The sequence below is a fragment of the Dendrobates tinctorius genome, unplaced genomic scaffold, assembly GCF_039654945.1.
Source record: "Dendrobates tinctorius isolate UK_male_01 unplaced genomic scaffold, ASM3965494v1 ptg000046l, whole genome shotgun sequence".
Classification (NCBI taxonomy): Eukaryota; Metazoa; Chordata; class Amphibia; order Anura; family Dendrobatidae; genus Dendrobates; species Dendrobates tinctorius.
The window spans coordinates 20,774,800-20,793,929 of NW_027361714.1; the positions used below are offsets into that span (position 1 = coordinate 20,774,800).

At 40.3% G+C, this 19,130-nt stretch overlaps 1 protein-coding gene across 1 annotated transcript in view; it reads left to right on the forward strand.

Moving 5' to 3' along the window:
- Positions 1–19,130, forward strand: part of NKAIN2 (sodium/potassium transporting ATPase interacting 2) — a 1,580,095-nt gene that overhangs the window by 702,521 nt on the left and 858,444 nt on the right. Inside the window, exon 3 of the mRNA XM_073575747.1 lies at positions 14,464–14,544. Within this exon, the coding sequence (XP_073431848.1) occupies positions 14,464–14,544 (81 nt within the window). The remainder of the gene's footprint in view (positions 1–14,463; positions 14,545–19,130) is intronic.

Sequence of the window (19,130 nt, forward strand, 5' to 3'; positions counted from 1 at the left end):
ACCTCCTACACCAGTTCCTGCACTCCCTCCTGTTCTTCTTCATCCGTAATCTCCGATTTGCTATCTCAGAGCACATTGTCTACATCGTCTGAAAGCTGGAAACTCTGCAGTTCTGCTTCTTTGATGCAGCAAAAGTCTCTGCTGAAGCTACTTTGTACAGGAGAAAAACCGCACACCGCAGCAGAGTTATTGAAAAAAATAACAGACAGATCTGTGCCTCTCATCGCTGAACCTCCAACCAGACATGGTCATGTGTGATAATGGCCATAACATGATGTTGGCTGTGAAGCTTGGCAAGCTAACACATGTGCACAAAAAAGGAAGGAATTCCAGCTTCTTATTCAATGAAAATAATCCAATTTTTACAGCGTCCTTCCTCGAGGCCTGATGGGAGTTGATTACTCATAAGTCTTATATACATATAACAGTGATTCCAATTGGACAAAAAAATCACATGACATTTAAAACAGACGTTCAAGAGGAATTGAAACGTTTACATAAAATCCAAGAAAAACAAAATTTTTCACAAAAAATAAGAAAAAATAGAAAAAATATATATACTTAGTATGCAGAAAAAAGCCTTAATAATGACACATAATGTCTCGGCACAGATTTGCAGAAAATCTGGTTCCCAACTGTTTCTGTTAGAAACATTACTATCATTAGAAATATAATTTAAATATTCATTGATACGGACTTTCAATTTGCAGCTGCTAGTACACTCAATGTAAAGCAATTTGCAAGCAGTGCAACTCATACAATAAATTATATTTTTAGAGTTATAGTTGATATAGTATTTTATCTGGTAAGTTTGAGTGTTGTCAAAATTTACAAACGTAGCGCTAGAACACAAGAATTTACATGTTTGGCAATGTGTAGCTCTGCATTTGAAAAAACTCTTGAAATTGAGCCAAGTTACATTAGATTTCTCCTAGCTGAAATAGCTAGGTGAAAGGCCATTGCCGAGACAAGAGCATTTTTGGCAACAATATTACAGCCAAACTTTAGGATAAGAGAAAGTATTTTGTCTTCATATAGCACAGAAAAGAATATAGTAATGATTTGTTTAATTGCAGTAAATTGAGGACTAAATTGGATTGATAAGATAGGTTTCTTGGAATACATGCTGGTTTTAAAAGGTTTACTGCCATGAAAATATTTAATTAAATTAGTTCTGTTTTTTGGCAATATTGCGGGCACGATTAAGTGTCCAGCTGGGATAACCCCTATTTATCAATCTGGTTTCTGCTTTATCTATCTCATATTTGCGATTCAAATTGTCACAACAGTTGCACGAAACTCTAATGTATTCACCAACCAGTATGGATTTGATAGTATGTATTGTGTATTGGGTGACTAATAGTTGCATGGAGAATTGTGTTTCCCGCAGTTAATTTTTATACATGGATGAAACAAAGAGGGAATCATTATCCTCCTTCATCTCCTCATTGTTGCATGTCTATCAACTCTTCCTCGTTGTCCTGCTCCATTTATTCCTCGGCTCCTTCACCTTTAATTACTGTTTGTCCGGTACCATGAGCTCCCGTGATCGCTCTAAGCCACACTCCTATGGCATCGGCCTGTGCAATGACAGTCCAGAAATTGGAGATATTTTTATCCTTTCTGCATCCTCCTCTACTTCTACCTCTTCCTCTGGGACCACCACCTTCTCATGCAGACTATTCAAAGTGTGCTCCAGCATGTAGATGACCGAAATAATGATGCTGATGATGGCATCATCAGTGCTACCCATCTTAATAGCCATTTTAAAACTATGCTGAAGGGTGTAGAGGTCCTTCATCTGTGCCCACCCTGCAAACGTAATTTGCACCACATCCATACTGCATTAGCCTAAGCTATGCAAAAGAACATACTGCACCAGGACTTGTTGCTGCTGCCACAGTTTCTGCAGCATGTGCAGAATGATATTCCACACTGTTGAAACATTGCAAATCAAATGGTTAACCAGTAGGCCAAAAGACCTCTTGTGAGGAAACAGGGGGTCGGAGGGTGCCCAAGTCCACTAGCAGGAACCGCATGGACCAGGGATCGTCCCACCTAATGCCTGTTCTCCCATTACTCAGACAATGCAGGGTGAGGGTAAACAGTGTGGCATTGCTTTATTGAACCACATAATAGGCAGATAACACATAGTACAGTCCCAGCAAAATTCCCCAAGATGGTGCACATTGCAGAGTCTCACCCTTCCGCTGAGCTGCCATAATAATGGCAGATGTTACATCAGAGCTCCCAGGGTTGGCTACCCCACCTGTGGTACACACAGAGAGGAGGTACCAACAAGCATAGGGAAATGACAGTCCATAGAGTCCATAGGAGGTCCAAAATCAGTTGACATGAGAGTCACCACCTGGCTTATCCAAACATCTCCATGTAATCAGATGACCAACGGGTTCCAATCCTGCCTTTCTCCAAACGTATCCATGGTTAAGCGATGGTCAAAGAAGCAGATCTGTATCCCTTCAACTGGAGCCAAAAACCCTACTCTGTTCCTATAGAATCATAGATCCGTGTCCCTCGTGATGGTGCCATGATGAATTGGCTGCAGTCCTGTCTCTTGTCCATTGGATGTTTTGCAGAATGTCCAGCTGTGTCGCTTTCTCTCAGTCTCTCTGTCTCTGAGTCTCTTTATACAGAGGCATGTAACCTATTTTTAGATTTACCCTGTCCACCCTCACCAATAAGGAGAAGAATGGTGATGACCAAGCTGCCTTGTTTGATTATGTAATCTACTTGCATATATTTTCTTCCTCTGTTTTACAAATCAACAAACTATCAATGTATAATTAGCATATCAGTAGCCCTCACTATTCATCAAGGATAAGTGCACACTATGTTATATCAAATATCAACTTATAAGTCAATATTCCAGGCTTACACAAGCAAAAGTCTGTTTTCTTTACCAGCCAGAAATCAACAATTAAATCGAAAAGTCAACATACAGATAAAAAGTCAAGTCTTCTTGGTTTGCTAAACATAGTCTTCTGGATAATTAATATATAATCTGGTTTATTCACACCTCTGTTGTGATGCAAGTCAATGACCTGCAGAGTGCGATTGTCAGAAGTGAGCACACAGCATTCATGGTTTCTGCAGTAGCGCATCCAGGCAGGAATAGTGATGGAGAAATTGCTGTACCACCAGGTTGAGGATGTGAGCCATGCAAGGCACAAGTGTGAGGTTGCTTCAGTGTAGGGCCACCACCATGTTTACACCATTATTGCCCTAGGCCTTCCCTGGCTCCAGGTTCAGTGGAAACAGCCATTGCTCTAATGCAATATGGATAGCTGTCTACAAATCTTGAGCTGTGTGACTGCGATCTCCAAGGCATGTTAAATTTAACATATCCTGATGGCGGTGAGCTCTGGCTGCACAGTATAGAGGTGAAGGGGATTCTCTCTGCACTTTTGGAACACGTGTCTGATTGAGGGAGTTTGAGAGCACAGGTGGAGGCCCTAGAGGAGGTGGAGGAGCCAGATGCAGTGGAGGAAGTGTTAGATACATAGGTTTGTTCCACAAGCTTTGGGGATTCAAAGATTTGTGGAGCAGCTTCTTGACCACCTGCCCCCTGAGCTACCAGAGTCACCAGTGCACAGTCAGCGAGATGTAAAGCCCCTGTCCATGTGATAGGCATCGAGTTTCTTCCGCTGCACAGGGTAGATCCCAAGCCTTGTCTGACTCTGCGGTCTCCCATTCTGCTCCTGACGCAGTGGAGGCTGCTCAGCAAAGACTTTTGCCATCCAATTTTGGACTCTAGTCCTAATAAAGTCCTAATCCCGGCATTCTGAAAGGGGCTTGCTGATCATGTAAAGGATGCTTTGGCCACAAGGGAGATTCCTGCCACACTGGAGGATTTAATATCAGAAGGAAAAAGTTCAGCTTCCCCGTTATGCCCAGGTTCCTTGACTGGTCAACGGCGCACGGAGCCGCCTTAGTCCTGGCGGTATGGAAATCCAATGTACAAGAAAAGTTGTCTCCAGCGACCACAGGAAATATGATTTTTTAAACCTAGCGTTTATTTGATCATCATATTAAAAAGCACAGATATGGGCAATCCCAGTGCAAGGAAAATCCTACATGTTTCAACCTACAATGTCCAGAGGCTAATTCCGGAAAACACTCTACTGAGCAAGTCAATGTGCTGTTCCCTTTTGCTATGTATGTGTCTGTGGATACTTTATCACTCAGTATACATGTGTGCTGCCTCTAGCATGGCGAGTGTGTGTCTAGGCAGGCAGTGTAGGGTGGAAACTCCTGCATGGCTCAGCATCTGACTCCGGGCGTCCTAATTCGCATGTGCCATTAGCAAAGCCGAGTGTCAGAGTGAGCACAACCACCAGCCCAGATTTCCCTGGCTGAAGCTATAGGGACCCCAACTAGTGTTATTATTTTCTGTGACATAACAGGGTATATCGCCGAGTGCTCTCTGTCTTTGTACCGCTCTGTGGAGCAACTGAGCAGGTACTTTGCACTCTGTCCACATGGGGTGACTTTTAACTCCTTGTGTTTATGGTACTTGCACACAACATCACTCCGCCATTGTTCATTAGCTGCTGTTTCTCCATCACCACACAGTGGACCCCGGGTTGTGATCTCACTTTCTCATAATCTACATTTAGTGCGATCTGCAAACCCTAACATCATGTTTGCTCATCTAGGTGTCAGTGGTGAAGTATACCCTGGCAGCCACAGATTTTTTCAGGGAATAGGTGATATTGTCTGCAATATGGTGGTGTAGCGCATGCACAGCTTTCTTTTAGAAGTAATGGCGACTGGGCAACTGGTCCTGGGGGACTGCGATTGCCATCAACTTTCTGAAACTGTATCCACCAGGTGGAAAGGTAGCATTTCCGTGGGCAACAGATTGGAGACAGTGGAGTTCAAGCTCTTAGTTTTGGCACCTGTAGAAGGAAACATTCTTTTAAGCGACCACAACTGCTGGACCGAGGGCTGACTGCTGTGCTGAGAGAGGGTGGAGTATGGAGAACAGTAAACAACTTCTTGACTGTGAGTGAGGTGAAGGCAGAGATGTCATGGTGAATCGATTAAGATGTGTTGTGCTGCGTGACATAAAAATAGCAGGCATGTCCACTTCCGTAACAGCTGATGGACTCTCACTCACCCCGACTATAGGGGGTATACAAGTGGAGTTTGTGCAGCTGGAGAGCTGTGTGAGAAGATTTGGCATGGTGACAGAGGAGGAAGATGCAGCAGATGTGGGCTAGCCAGTGATTGGCGATGCCCATTAGATGACATTTTAGCATAGTGAGATTCCCATAGTAATGCACGTTGATCGTGCATGTGGCGGTTCATGCATGTAGTTGTCAAATTATTGCAATTTTTGCCTCTGCTGAATTTTTTTGGCAAATTTGTCAGATAACATGAGCTGAGTCATCCTTTGCGGTCTCAATAAAGGCCCAGGCTAGAAAACTCTTGCCACCCCTGTGAACTGCACATTTGCGAACGGTGCTGGCTACAGCCAGAGTTGGAAGTGAGGATGCAGTGTTTGTCGTGGTTGCATCACTTTGTGTCTGTGTGGGAAGCAGCAATGTAACCTCCTTGTCTTTTTCTTCCTCCACAACCTCTGCTGAGCTACACCACTGCATACCTCTGAGTTCACATCAAGTGGGATCTGCAACCTCTTTGTCATCCTCTCTGTTCTCACACTCCTCATCCTGAGAGTCACCCTCCTCCTTTTCCTGCCCTGACACCACAGCACAGTCCTCCTGCGTCTGTGGTATCTGAGTTTCATCAGGATCACCTCCACCTCCGGTGGTTAACATCTGGTGATGAGGGTATGGATTCCGTTCTTACCCTACTTCATCCAGCCCCAGATCCAACATTAAAAAATTTGAGGCATTGATGCTGAATTGTTAATGCTTTCCTCCTCAGGATTCTGTGAATCATTGGAGCAAACCTCTGATGCCCATGGAATAGAATATGTGAACAACTCTGCAGATTGGTCCATCTGTAGTTCCCCACAGTCAGTTGGGCGTTTGGAAATTTGTGACACAGTACAATCCTCAGAAGGGTGATTGGGGTGCCACTTCTGAGGATTGTACTGTGTGTGATTTTAAAGTGGAGGAAAAAGAAGAGAGGTCACTTTATGCAGCGCTTGCCATCCACTAGAGCAGTGATTTTCAACCTTTTTTGAGCCGTGGCACACTTTTTATACGTAAAAAATCCCGGGGCACACCACCAACCAAAATGGCACAAAATGACACTAAAACAGTACATATTATACATATAGTTAATAATATAGATTCTAAATGTATTTTTACTCACTCAGTGTGAAACCTGGGCCTGTTTCGATAAACACAAAAGGGATATCCTGGCAGGAATGGTGGAAAGACACACACGAAGCTCTTCCTCAACAGTTCTCAGTCTCTCCCTGTTTTTAGTTTTTATTGCAGTCAAGCTTGAGAAGCCCAGCTCACATAGATATGTGGTCGAAAATGGGAGCAATGTCAAAATAGCTTTGTTGGCCAGAATGGGGAACTCCTTGGCAACAGATAACCAAAAACTGTGCAAAGGAAGATCAGCAAACTTTAGCTTTAAACCGCGGTCTTGCTTCAGTTCAATGAGTTCCTCTTGCTCCTTTAAAGTCATGTCCTTTCCAGCAACGGATAATGAGCTGTATGGGTCCCTAACCCAGTCAAGGCATTCTGTGAAGGTTGAAGAGAAATAAAACGATAACTTCTCCTCAAGAGTTTTCAAATGTCTGCCAATCACCTCGCACATTGCAGCAGTGTTGTCATCATGCAGTTTCTCGGTGAGCGGGAACATCTGAAGGTTGCCACCCTGCACATGTTGCTGCCAGAGCTGCACCTTTAAACGGAATCCGTTCATTTTATCAGTGCTTGTAAGCAGGTTTTCATTTCGGCCTTGCATCCGTGTGTTTAGTTCATTCAGATATTGAAATATATCAGCCAGGTATGCCAGCTTTGCACACCACTCATCACTTGCAAGCAGCTTTGAATAATCGGACCTCTCGTTTGTCAGAAATATTTTAAGTTCCTCTCACAACTCATACACACGGGCCAGCACTTTGCCACGTGACAGCCACCTGACCTCCGTGTGGAGCAATAAGATTTTATGTTCCGCTCCTATTTCTGTACACAAAGATGCAAATAAGCGACATCTCAAAGGTCGCGTCTTCACAAAGTTCACTATGCGCACAACATCATCCAACACAGGAGCTAGATCTGCTGGTAAGGTCTTTGCAACGAGGGCCTCACGGTGCAAGAAACAGTGGGTAACAAGAACATCTGGGTTTCTTTCTGTAACCCTACTTACAAAGCCTTTGATGCGCCCGACCATGGCTGCGGCTCCATCAGTGCAGACACCTGTGCAGTTTTCCCATGTAAGCCCACTTTTATCAAGATATTCCGATGTGACCTGGAATATTACCTCTCCTGTTGATTTTTCTGGCAGTGCCTTGCAAAATAGGAAGTTTTCTCTAATGGCTTCTCCATCCACAAAACGCACATTGGCCAACAGCTGACAATGTCCACTGATATCCGTCGACTCATCAAGTTGCAAGGCAAATTTCTTACTGATGCGCACCTTTTCCAAAACAACAGTTTCAATGTCCGCAGACATGTCATCAATCCGTCTGGCAATTGTGTTATCAGAGAGAGGCACTTTAGCTATCTCTTTGGCTGCGTCAGGGCCAAGCATCTCATTTACAATAGCTTTACAAGCTGGCAGTATTAATGTTTCTGCCACAGTGTGGGACTTTTTTGATTTAGCTATGAGTTCAGCAACAAGGTAGCTAGCTTTGAGGGCTCTCTCATTTACCTTTGTGCTTTTTCTCAAAAAAGTTGCCCCTTTCTCATTGTTTGTACGTAAGCGTACAAAATACTCCATCGGCTTGTTTTGAACGGAAGGGTGTTTCATTTGGAGATGGCGTTTAAGCTTGCTTGGCACCATGGCGCTATTGGAAAGCTTCTCACCACACACCAAGCACAGTGGTGTTGGTGCTGTCGCATCCCCAGCGGAAGTAAATCCAAATGAAAGATAGCTTTCACTGTATTGCCTTGAGCTCACTGTCTTGTCTTTTTTCTTTTGTCGACCTCTCATACTAGGGCCTTCATCTGGGTTAGAATTGTGTCCAGGGTCCTGTTCGGCATTTGCCTTTTCCATTCTCAAATACTTCTCCATCACTGCTGAGATAGTGTGCGCAGCCACACACTAAAATAGAAGAGTATTACATTATCTGCCACACTTAAACTTTAAGTCTTAAAGGACCTCTGCCAGGCATATTTCACTCTTGAGGGCTTAAAAAGCAGCTCTTGTGGTGATAAGAAGCCGATTTATAACCCCCAAGAGTGAACTTCATGAGAGCTGTATGTGTGTAATAATGACTTATATTACTACGGTCTGCATTTCCTGCTTGAATTGACACTAGTGACGTAGCACTCAGCTTTCTCTATAAGTAGAATAGAGCCGGCTGCAAAGTGCTACGAGCTACGCCACTAGAGTCAATTCAAGCAGGACATGACTGCTGAAGACCGGCAAAATATCATTTATTATTCCACACATACAGCTCTCACGGAGTTCACTCTTGGGGGTTTTAAATCAGCTTCTTATCACCACAAGAGCTGCTTTTTAAGCCCTCAAGAGTGAAATATGCCTGGCAGAGGTCCTTTCAATAAATTATTTATTTTAAAAAAGTTAAATAAAAAAGGATAACCCCCTCATATATACAATCCCATGTAACCTCATACATACAGTCCCATGTATTCCCATATATATATATACAGTCCCATGTAAAGTCATACATACAGTCCCACGTATATGAGCCACATAATTATCAGCATATACCATATATATATATAGTATATGAGCTGGCGCTTGTACTCCAGCCTCATGGCCATAGTATTTCTCATTGTACCCCTTTATATTGCAGTATATGAGCCACATAATTATCCCTTTCTTTTAGTAATATGCCCCATCATTATCCCCTTCTTTTAGTAATATGCCCCATCATTATCACCTTCTTGTAGTAATATGCCCCATCATAATCCCCTTCATGTAGAAATTGCCCATTCCACTACCTCCATCATTTCCTTCTCCCCACCACCCCATTATTGCCCTTTCGACAACCCCATCATTGCCCTCTCCCCACCACCGCCTTCTTATCACCCACATCACCGCCTTCTCCATTGCCCTCTCCCCATCACTGCCTTCTCCATGACTCCCATCATTGCTTCTCATCACATCCATCAACTCACCTACACAAGCAAACAAACACACACCTCTCACCTAGACACACACACACACACACACACACCCCTCACCTCTCCTCACCGGCAGCTTCCTCTCACTGGCACAGCAGCCGCGGGGCTAAATGATGATGTCATCCAGCCGCGCCGCTGACTGCTGTGTCAGGGAGGAAGCGACACAGGAACACGGGACTGCTGCCTCTCCGACCCGCCGCCCTGCTTGCCTCCACATGGCTAATTTGCATCGCATGTAAATTAGCCATGCGGACACGAATCACACACGACCATGTGTCGCGGCACACTAGTGTGCCGCGGAACACTGGTTGAAAACCACTGCACTAGAGCACATGCTCTTTCTGGCCGTCATCTACAAGGTGTACCACTGTGCAGGTGCTAAAGAAAGGGAGTGGAATAGCCTGTCAAGTAACAGATATTGTCAATGGTCTTTGGATTAGATGAGATGGTGTTTGCTCAGTAGAGCTTTCATTAACCTTAATACCTAACCCACGTACAAGTCGGACACTAAGCCTATTCCCCCTTTTCACGACGAACTCCCTTTTTCCCAGTCATGTTGTTCGACCCTTTCTCTCTTGTAATCTGCTGTTTCACAACCTTAGGCCCACATCTTTCAGGCACCTGTCACTAACCCTATTTATTTATTTATTTATTTATTTAGATAGTTTGCCTGAACAACACTGTTATACCAAGCAATTTTTACAAGGAAATGTGGATTTCTGATTTCTCACGGAAACAAAGTTTTATTAAAAACTGTTTGGATTAGCAAATTGGGCCTCCTGACTGCACCCCAATATTAGGCCTAATGATTTTTAAGTGGAAATATGGCCTTCTGTTTTCTCACTGAAGCACAGTTTTATCACAAATGATTTGGTTTATCAAATGGGGCCTCCTGAGACTGCAACCCGGTTTTTGCACAATCTAGTTTGATGCTGGAAGATCAATTTCAGACAGGACAGGATGCTATCTAGCTAAATGACAAGTTCACTTCTAGCACTAGCAAGCGTGGTTTCTCAGCACTGTGACGCTGAGAAAATGGTGCCAACAAAACAAGATGCCCACTTTTTTTATTTAGGTGTATCCATATACATGGCCCACCCTGTATATTTTTATTTAAATATGATTACATTTACAGTCAGAATTCATAAAATATGGCTATTTATGTCTTAAATATCTAATTTTCCTTGACTTATCTGTGTAAAGCTTGAGGAAAAGTGGTTTAAAAAGCTACCCATACTCTACAGGTTTAAATCACTGGAGATAAGTGTAGGTTTGCTAGCTTTAGGTAGAGTAAGGTGTTAATGCCTTATAATTGAAAAAAGAGTTTACTCTATGCTAGAACACGTTCCTCCGTTGATTTTCTGATCATAGGATAAAGATCAGTATTTTTAACCTGAGTTGTAAATTAGAAATAATGACACACTTGGTTTAACCTTATCAAAATAATCACACACTGTGTAAAATCAGTATTTCCTACTGTCACTGACTTCCGATGCCTAATATTCACTACAAAGAATAAAACTAATTGCACTTTTGCCAGGGTTCAATACAATTTTTGCAAGGAGATGCAACATTTGCATGAGAACCTCAATGGGTAGTATCATCTCTTTGCTTACTAATGAAGATACATCATAAGAACAGAGGTAAAGAAGAAAATAACTTTTCCTAATAAGAAAAATAGGATTAGTTTAATAATAAAATAAGGTCTTGCAAAGGACGTTACACCTGCTGACATTTTGATAACAATTTCTCTTGTAAAAGAAGAATGTTTATTTTGTAATTTAGTAACACTGCTCTTAGTGACTAAGCTCTCTCTAATTGGTACAAGTTTAATGGCTGGATATTATTAGTGATGGGCGAGTGGCATCGTTGCTCGAGCTTTCCCGAACATGCTCGGGTGATCTCCGAGTATTTTGGCGTGCACGGAGATTTCGTTTTCGTCATCTCAGCTGCATGATTTGCAACTTGTAGACAGCCTGAATACATGTGGGAATTCCCTAACAAACAGGCATTCCACACATGTATTCAAGCTGTCTAGCAGCCGTAAATCATGCAGCTGAGACGACGAAAACTAATTCTCTGGGCATGCCAAAATACTCAGAGACCACACGAGCAATGAGTATACTCGCTCATCACTAGATACTATGTCTAAAGAGACCCAATACTTGATTGCTAGTTTCATACTTTTCAGGTACTGTTTCTAAAATTGCTGAACAGAAGTGTTTCACAATTGCAGCCAATTTTACAGTCTTTGGTTAACCCCTTAATGACATGTGATATGTATGTTTTTTACCTATGCAAAGGAAGTATATGGAGCGTACTGGAAATCACTTAGACGATTCCAGCAGCTTAACCCTTAGAAGCCACGTTGAATAGTGAAACCATCATTGCCACGATTAGAAAGAGAATGAGTTTCCCTAGTAAAAAAATAAAAATGAAAAGCTATAGTCAGGTGGCAATGGGTGGTCATGGTAGTTGGGACCCAATAAAAGTGCTTTTGCCAGCCATTTTGGTACTTATAATAAGTCCAGGGCTTAATAGGAGATTGTTGTCAAGATTATACACTCCAATACAATAGTATTGCAGGGTACTGAATCAGTGATCTAGTGATTACAGGCTCCAGTTCACTTCTGGAACTAAAAAAAGTGTTAAAGAAATGTAAAAATAAACATATAATGACAAGGTGATCTATAGACCTCCTATAGTGCGGTGGGTGATAACAACCACCATTGATAGTCACTTCTATCATTTAAAAGTACAAAACAAATTTTTAGCATTCATTTAAACATGGAAAAATTGGGGCGTTTTGCATAGCACAATAATTAGCGAGCACATTTCAAACATTACAAAAGACAGGATGGTACAAATAGATGTTTGCAATATTCATTTATTATGAAAACTTCTGGTGATGTTACAGTCCATAAAATACAAGCTTAGCATTTGTGTTAATGGACAGCTCCTAAGGTCTTTATAGAGAGTAGGCTCTGTGGGGTTCATTACTTGCATTATATGTTTTTTGAGATTCTTAGTTATACTCAAAGAGCAAAACCTGTCAGTCAAAAGTATCTGAGCAGCAAGGACATTGAAAACATTTTTTATTATGTCCATATTTTAATTTTAATAGAATTCATCCACACTACGAGACAAGCCTTAAAGGTTACATTTTCATATTATACAGTATGCATGTTCAAAGTTAAATGCATCTTTTTAAAATATCGAAATCAGGTGAATTTAAAGGGATGTTTATCTGTGCTTAGGTTATTGTTCAGTAACCGGAGTAGGTAGGCTATGACCAGCGAAAATTGCCAGTGGTGAGTTCCCATCATCAATACATACAGTCATGGTAGAAACTGTTGGCACCCTTGAAATTGTTCCAGAAAATGAAGTATTTCTCCCAGAAAAGTATTGTAATTTCTCATGTCATGTTATACACATGTTTATTTCCTTTGTGTGCATTTGCATGTATTGGAATGACATATGACTGTATGTGTTACCTTTTATTGTAGCCCTGATGGTGATGATTATAAGACTCATAGAGACTACAATAGAGATGGGCAGACCCGAACAGTAAAGTTCGACGTCCATACCAAAAACCTACTATTCTTGCACGGACACCGAACATGGACTTCACCAGGAAGTCTGTGTAACTGTTTGGGTTCGGCTGCCGAAATAATAAATAATTTAAAAGAAGGGGTGTGGGGTCCCACCAATTTTGACAACCAGCCTTGCTATAGCAAACAGCTGAGGGCTGGTATTCTCAGGCTGGTGATGGGCCATGGATATTGGCCCCCCAGCCTAAAAATAGCAGCCCTCAGCTGCCTAGAAAAGGCATATCTGTTAAATGACCCAATTCTGGTGCTTTGCCTGGCTCTTCCCACTAGTCCTGTAGTGGTGGTAAGTGGGGTGATAGTTGAGGGGTTGATGTCACCTTTGTATTGTCAGGTGACATCAAGCCCATGGCTTAGTAATGGAGATGCATCTATAAGACACCTATCCATTACTAATCCTATAGTTGTATGGTAAATAAAGACACAGCCTGAATAAAGTCCTTTAATTGAAAGAATGACACAGACTCCTTTAATAATCTTAATTAAACCATACTTATGACCTTGCCTAATTCCACCTAAGCCCTCGATCTCCTGTAATAAAACTAAAATATACCATACCTGTTTGTCGTTCTGTCCCATGCCGTAATCTATGTCTGGGGGAGAAATAGTTTTCAACCTGGATGGTGCCAAGATGCGACCATCCAGGCTGAGAACCACTGATGAATGAGCTACTGCGAGTAAAGTAATTTTTTTTGCAAAAAGTTAAATTTTAATTTTTTTCCATCCACATTTCTTTAGTTCTTCTGAATTCCCTGAAGGGTTAATAAACTTTTTGAATGTGGTTTTGCGCACCTTGAGGAGTGCAGTTTTTAGAAGGGTGTCACTTTTGGGTATTTTCTGTCATATTGACCCCCCCAAAGTCACTTCAAATGTGAGGTGGTCCCTAAAAAATGGTTTTGTAAATTCTGTTGGAAAAATGAGAAATCACTGGACAACTTTTAGCCCTTATAACTTCCTAACAAAAAAATTAGGTTTCCAACATTGTGCTGGTGTAAAATTGACATGTGGGAAATGTTATTTATTAACTATTTTGTGTGACACGACTCTCTGATTTAAGGGCACAAAAATTAAAAGTTTTAGAATTGCAAAATTTTCTACATTTTTGTCAAATTTTCATTTTTTTCACACACGCAAGTCATATCAAAGAAATTTTTCCACTTTCATGAAGTACGGTATGTCACAAAACAACCATCTCAGAATCAGCGGGATCCGTTAAAGTGTTCTAGAGCTATCACCTCATAAAGTGACAGTGGTTAAAATTGTAAAAATTGGCTTGGCCATTAAGTACAAAATTGGCTCGGTCACTAATGGGTTAAATATAGATTGTGACATGGAAGCAATAAAAAATAACACAAAAATTATTAAAAATTTAATTGACATAAAAATTTGATTTAAACAAGAAGTCCGTTTCTGATAACGTTTTTCTATAACACAAAACTATCTAAATTTAAATACAATCATGATTACTAACCATGTTTGGGTTTTGAATATTATGTCATTTTCAGTGATGAGAACTTTGCAAAAAAAACAACCCAGTTTATTTTCTGTTTATAAAATTTAACAGTGTCTTTCTGCCTTGTCTTTCACTTCTGCAGTATGCTGTTTGGCTCGTGCTGTGGGTATCTTGGAATGTATTTATTATTTGTTTCTATTTGGAAGCTGGAGATCTTTCCAAGGTAAGTTTCATAGATCTCATCCATTGTTATCACTTATTAGAGAAATAATTCTGAATAAGGTAATCAGAGGTAGCTCCCACAAATATCTTATGCCATACCATAGCAAATATTACATTTTTACTTTATTATAATAATACACAAAAAAGAGTATTATATATGTAGGCCACAAAGAAACATGAACTATAAGCTATATGGATATGTGGTTGTCATGCTGCAGCCCTGCAGGTAAATGCAGAGTAATGCAAGCAGAAATTGATCAATGTAAGTCTTTAAGTATTACTGTTATTGCTGGCCATGAAAATAGTCCAGGGAATGCAGTATAACCTTGGAATAATTTACTGAAAAATAACTTATTGTTGTAACACAATCCAAGTATATAACTGCTACTGCAGAGTGATTTTTTTTCCTTGATGTTCTTGTTATATTCTCTTACATGACTTACCGTATGCTACTATATTTTTACTTAGCAAAATGGAGTAAGTAAAGTATTGCCTAAACATAAATTGTAAATGTCAGTTTCAGTACATTCGGTAACAGCTCTGCCTGCTAACCATGACGGGAAGAATTATGCATATATATATGGTGAATATATAATATTCAAAACAGGCACTCCTCCATTAAGTGGAGAAAATATTTATTGGTGCCTATTTAATACAAATGTTTCAGTTCCTGCTGGAATGTTTCTGGTGCCTTTATCAAGATGACGGCTTGAGAAAGGTCTGACTTTGTCAGTGCTGCTTCTTTTTTTCTATATATACATTTTTATAAATATATATACTGTATACATACAGTATATATAATATATATTATGTGTGTGTGCATATACAGTTTACCATATATATCTATATATATATATACAGTATATATTGTGTGACAAAGTCACTGGTAAAGTACTGGAGGGGAGATATGTGTCACTATGCCTAATGGCGTCAGTGATATAAAACCCAGAATTTTTCCTCCAGCACACTAAGTGTTGTGAGGGTTAAGCCAAGTTGCATAATGGGCTGGCTTTTATGTGGACATCCATAGAGTGGGTGGGAAGATGTCCACCTTATCTCCACCTGCATCACCGGCACTGCCATGTGCTGACAGAACCTGTGTGGTGTCACAGTCACGTGATCAATCACATGGAGAGAGGAGTCACATGGTCTGGGGCTTAAGTAGCTGGCTTCCAAAGGCAGCAGTGTTCAGTGTTCATGGAGAGGAAGCACTCCAGGAAAGTGCTTGTTAAAGGACCTGAACCGTGGACATTGCTTTCCTTTAGTGGGCTTATCCCCGCTAGGAGAAGGACTGTGTTTTGTTTTGGTTCACAGTTTTGCCCAGAGGGCCATGTTTATTTTTCCCAGCTTGGTTTATGCTGCCTTTAGTAAACCAAGCACTTTCTTAAAGAGACAGTGTTCCATTTTTACCTCTGTGTCCAGCAATGTGAGCCGCTCTACCACAATATATATATAGGGGAAAGGGGACTGAAAGCATAAAAAAATGAAAATTGGTCGTGGTGTGAATGTGTGCAAGGGTATTTTAACAAATGTGCTGGGGATTTGATTTTGTGGCACATGCTAATATAAAGGTGCAGGTCCAGTGCTGATCTCTTCTGTGAATTATTAAAGTATTATTTGCAGTCTGCACGGCACCCCTTTTGTTGATCTATTTGCTGATGGAGGAGTATGTGACCACATCTGTCCATCAGACTCCTCCAATTGATAAGAACTGTGCATGGGAAAACTGCTTTGAAAGGGAATCTGTCAGCGGGTTTTTGCTACTTCATCTGAGAGCAGCATGATGTAGGTAAAGAGAAGATGAATTCGACAATGTATCACTTAGATTAGTGGGTGCAGCTGTTCTGACACAATCAGAGTTTTTAGATTTATCATGGAGCAGAGCTGAGGAAGCTGCTCCCGCCCACACCAGGCTCTGTATATATTCAATGTCCATAGAGAGTGAGTTGCTTATTACAGAAAGGAGCGTGAGGGATCAGGGCTCACGTGACTAGCTAGACAGCAATGATAAGCTCCTGGTGCTAAAACAATCATAAGCAAACAAAACCTTGTAGCTGGGCTAAAATCTGTGTTTTAACCCCCCTACCTTATGCTGTCTTCAGATTAAATAGTAAAAACCTGCTGACAGATTCCCTTTAATTTGAGCTGAACCTCATATATACAGAATAATATATAAAAATGCATTTGTTTATTGCTCTGAATAAATAATGTTTAGGATGTTGGCCATTATTAAGTTCATTGCCATTGATAGAAATAAGCTACTATGGTTTTTATAGTATGATTTGATGTTATTTATGTCTGGAAATCCTTGAAATTGTCATGGCCTGTTTAAACAAGCAAACGTAAGGCTTTAATATCTTTATTTAATGTGACAAATTTGCTTCTAAAGCATCTGATGGTGTTTAACCTGAATTGCATTTCTCTTTGAAATGCTCGATTTTCACTTAGAAAAGATAAAAGAAGCCTTTGAGGCCATTGTGCTATATTAGCTGTCATTTTTGGCATATTGCTTATTAGCCCGCTATTCACATTTCACATTCATGTTTTCATTTCGTGCATTCATTGCCGAGAATAAATATGACATCAACCCGTAATGACACTCATAAGTATTTCCTCTTGTTATAAACTGACATGTCGAGGCTGAAAAATATATTACATTAAATTGGTTTAAAATGGAGAATAAAACATACCCTTCAGGCATGTAATGATTTAAAGTATAGCTTTATTCAGAAGCCACCGCAGGTGGTAGGTTTATAGCGCTCTTTTGTATTGGCAAAATTCAAACCTATTAGTATTACTTTAAAACAACATAAATTATGCTTTATAGACTTTGAACAAATGCGAGATAGCCAACCCAAGAACTGCCTGTACTGACAATTGCCAGGAGGACTTTTAAAACGTGTTTGTATTACCCTTGACATTTTATTGTGACTTTTTTGTATACTTTTTACACTGCCTTGGAATTTGTCATTTCATCCATTCTGACCTTAAGCCAAAAATCATGTACTGAATTAGATAAGATGGAACTTGTGTAGTAAAATTATAGTAAAATAAGAACAGAAATACTATATTGTACTGTTGGCTATTTTACTTGAATAGTATTAGTGCTTCATTTTATTGCACCGCTTCTTAATTATGTAAAATATATTGAATTATCTATAATTCTTTATTCGTCACATAACCTAATCATTTCTAGAGCAGGAAGGTCAGAAGGAACATAAATCTCCTAATCTAACCATAGATAATTCCCGCTTGCAGCTCAGCAAAGGCTAATAAAAGTAAGAGAATTCGAGATAATTCACTGTGCGGATAAGCAGCATCACTATGTAGTCTTCAAAACCAAGAGCGCATTTTACCTAAGATTGCATACCAGATGAGAAGATGCAGCATTGACTCTAGATTTTCCTTCGTTCGTGAACTTTCTTTGGCTTTCACTAGGAAAAGCTTCACCAAGGTTGCACTGTGTGAGCAAGGTTATAAAGGGAACATCATTATAGGGGTCTATGTACCAGAACAGAGAGTCACAATGTAAGGGCCATCCATTTAGTGCATTTCTACTGAATAGCTGCTATGCAATGCTATATTATTTTGTCTAGGTTGTTGTAGCTTACTATAAAAAAATCAACTGTTTCCTGGTTTATCTCCATTGTATAATGATTAGTACAGCTGATAAGAAAACGCCTTCAAAGGTAATATCTTTAGAAGTTACTAATTTATATTATTACTATTCCAATTTACTCCAACATGAAACTTTTTAAAAAATGTGCTATTGGGTCCATTTTACCTTATTAGATAATATGGCATAAAGCAAAACCCTTTTCAGATTACCATCCAAAGATGCACCTAATAATAAGAGTAATAGTCTTCTTACACTTTGGCTTTATGCATTACGGTATATTTATTATTATTGTGGTATCTGTATAATTCTTGTAATTTCTGTATACGTCTTATTTCTATTTATTTTACTCATTTATATAGCGACATTAATTCCACAGCACTTCACAGAGATTATTGGCACTGTCCCCAATGGGGACACAATCTAAATTCCCTATCAGTATGTCTTTGGAATGTGGGAGGAAACCAGAGTACCCGGAGGAAACCCACGCAAACACGGGGAGAACATACAAACTCCTTGCAGATGTTGTCCTTAGTGGGAATTGAACCTCTGAGCCACTGTGCCATCTCTTCCACCAATTTCTCACGTACCTGCTTCTCAGCACGTGACTTGGGGGTGCGCCTGCAAGGGTTAATCTATCTCCTCTCACTCAGTTTCTTAAGAGTTACAGGTGCTTCTCACAAATTTAGAATATCATCAAAAAGTTAATTTATTTCAGTTCTTCAATACAAAAAGTGAAACTCATATACTGTATTATATAGAGTCATTACAGAGAGATCTATATCAAGTGTTTATTTCTGTTAATGTTGATGATTATGGCTTACAGCCAATGAAAACGCAAAAGTCATTATCTCAGTAAATTAGAATACTTTATAACAGCAGCTAGAAAAATGATTTTAAAATCTGAAATTTTGGCCTACTGAAATGTATGTTCAGTAAATGCACTCAGTACTTGGTCGGGGCTCCTTTTG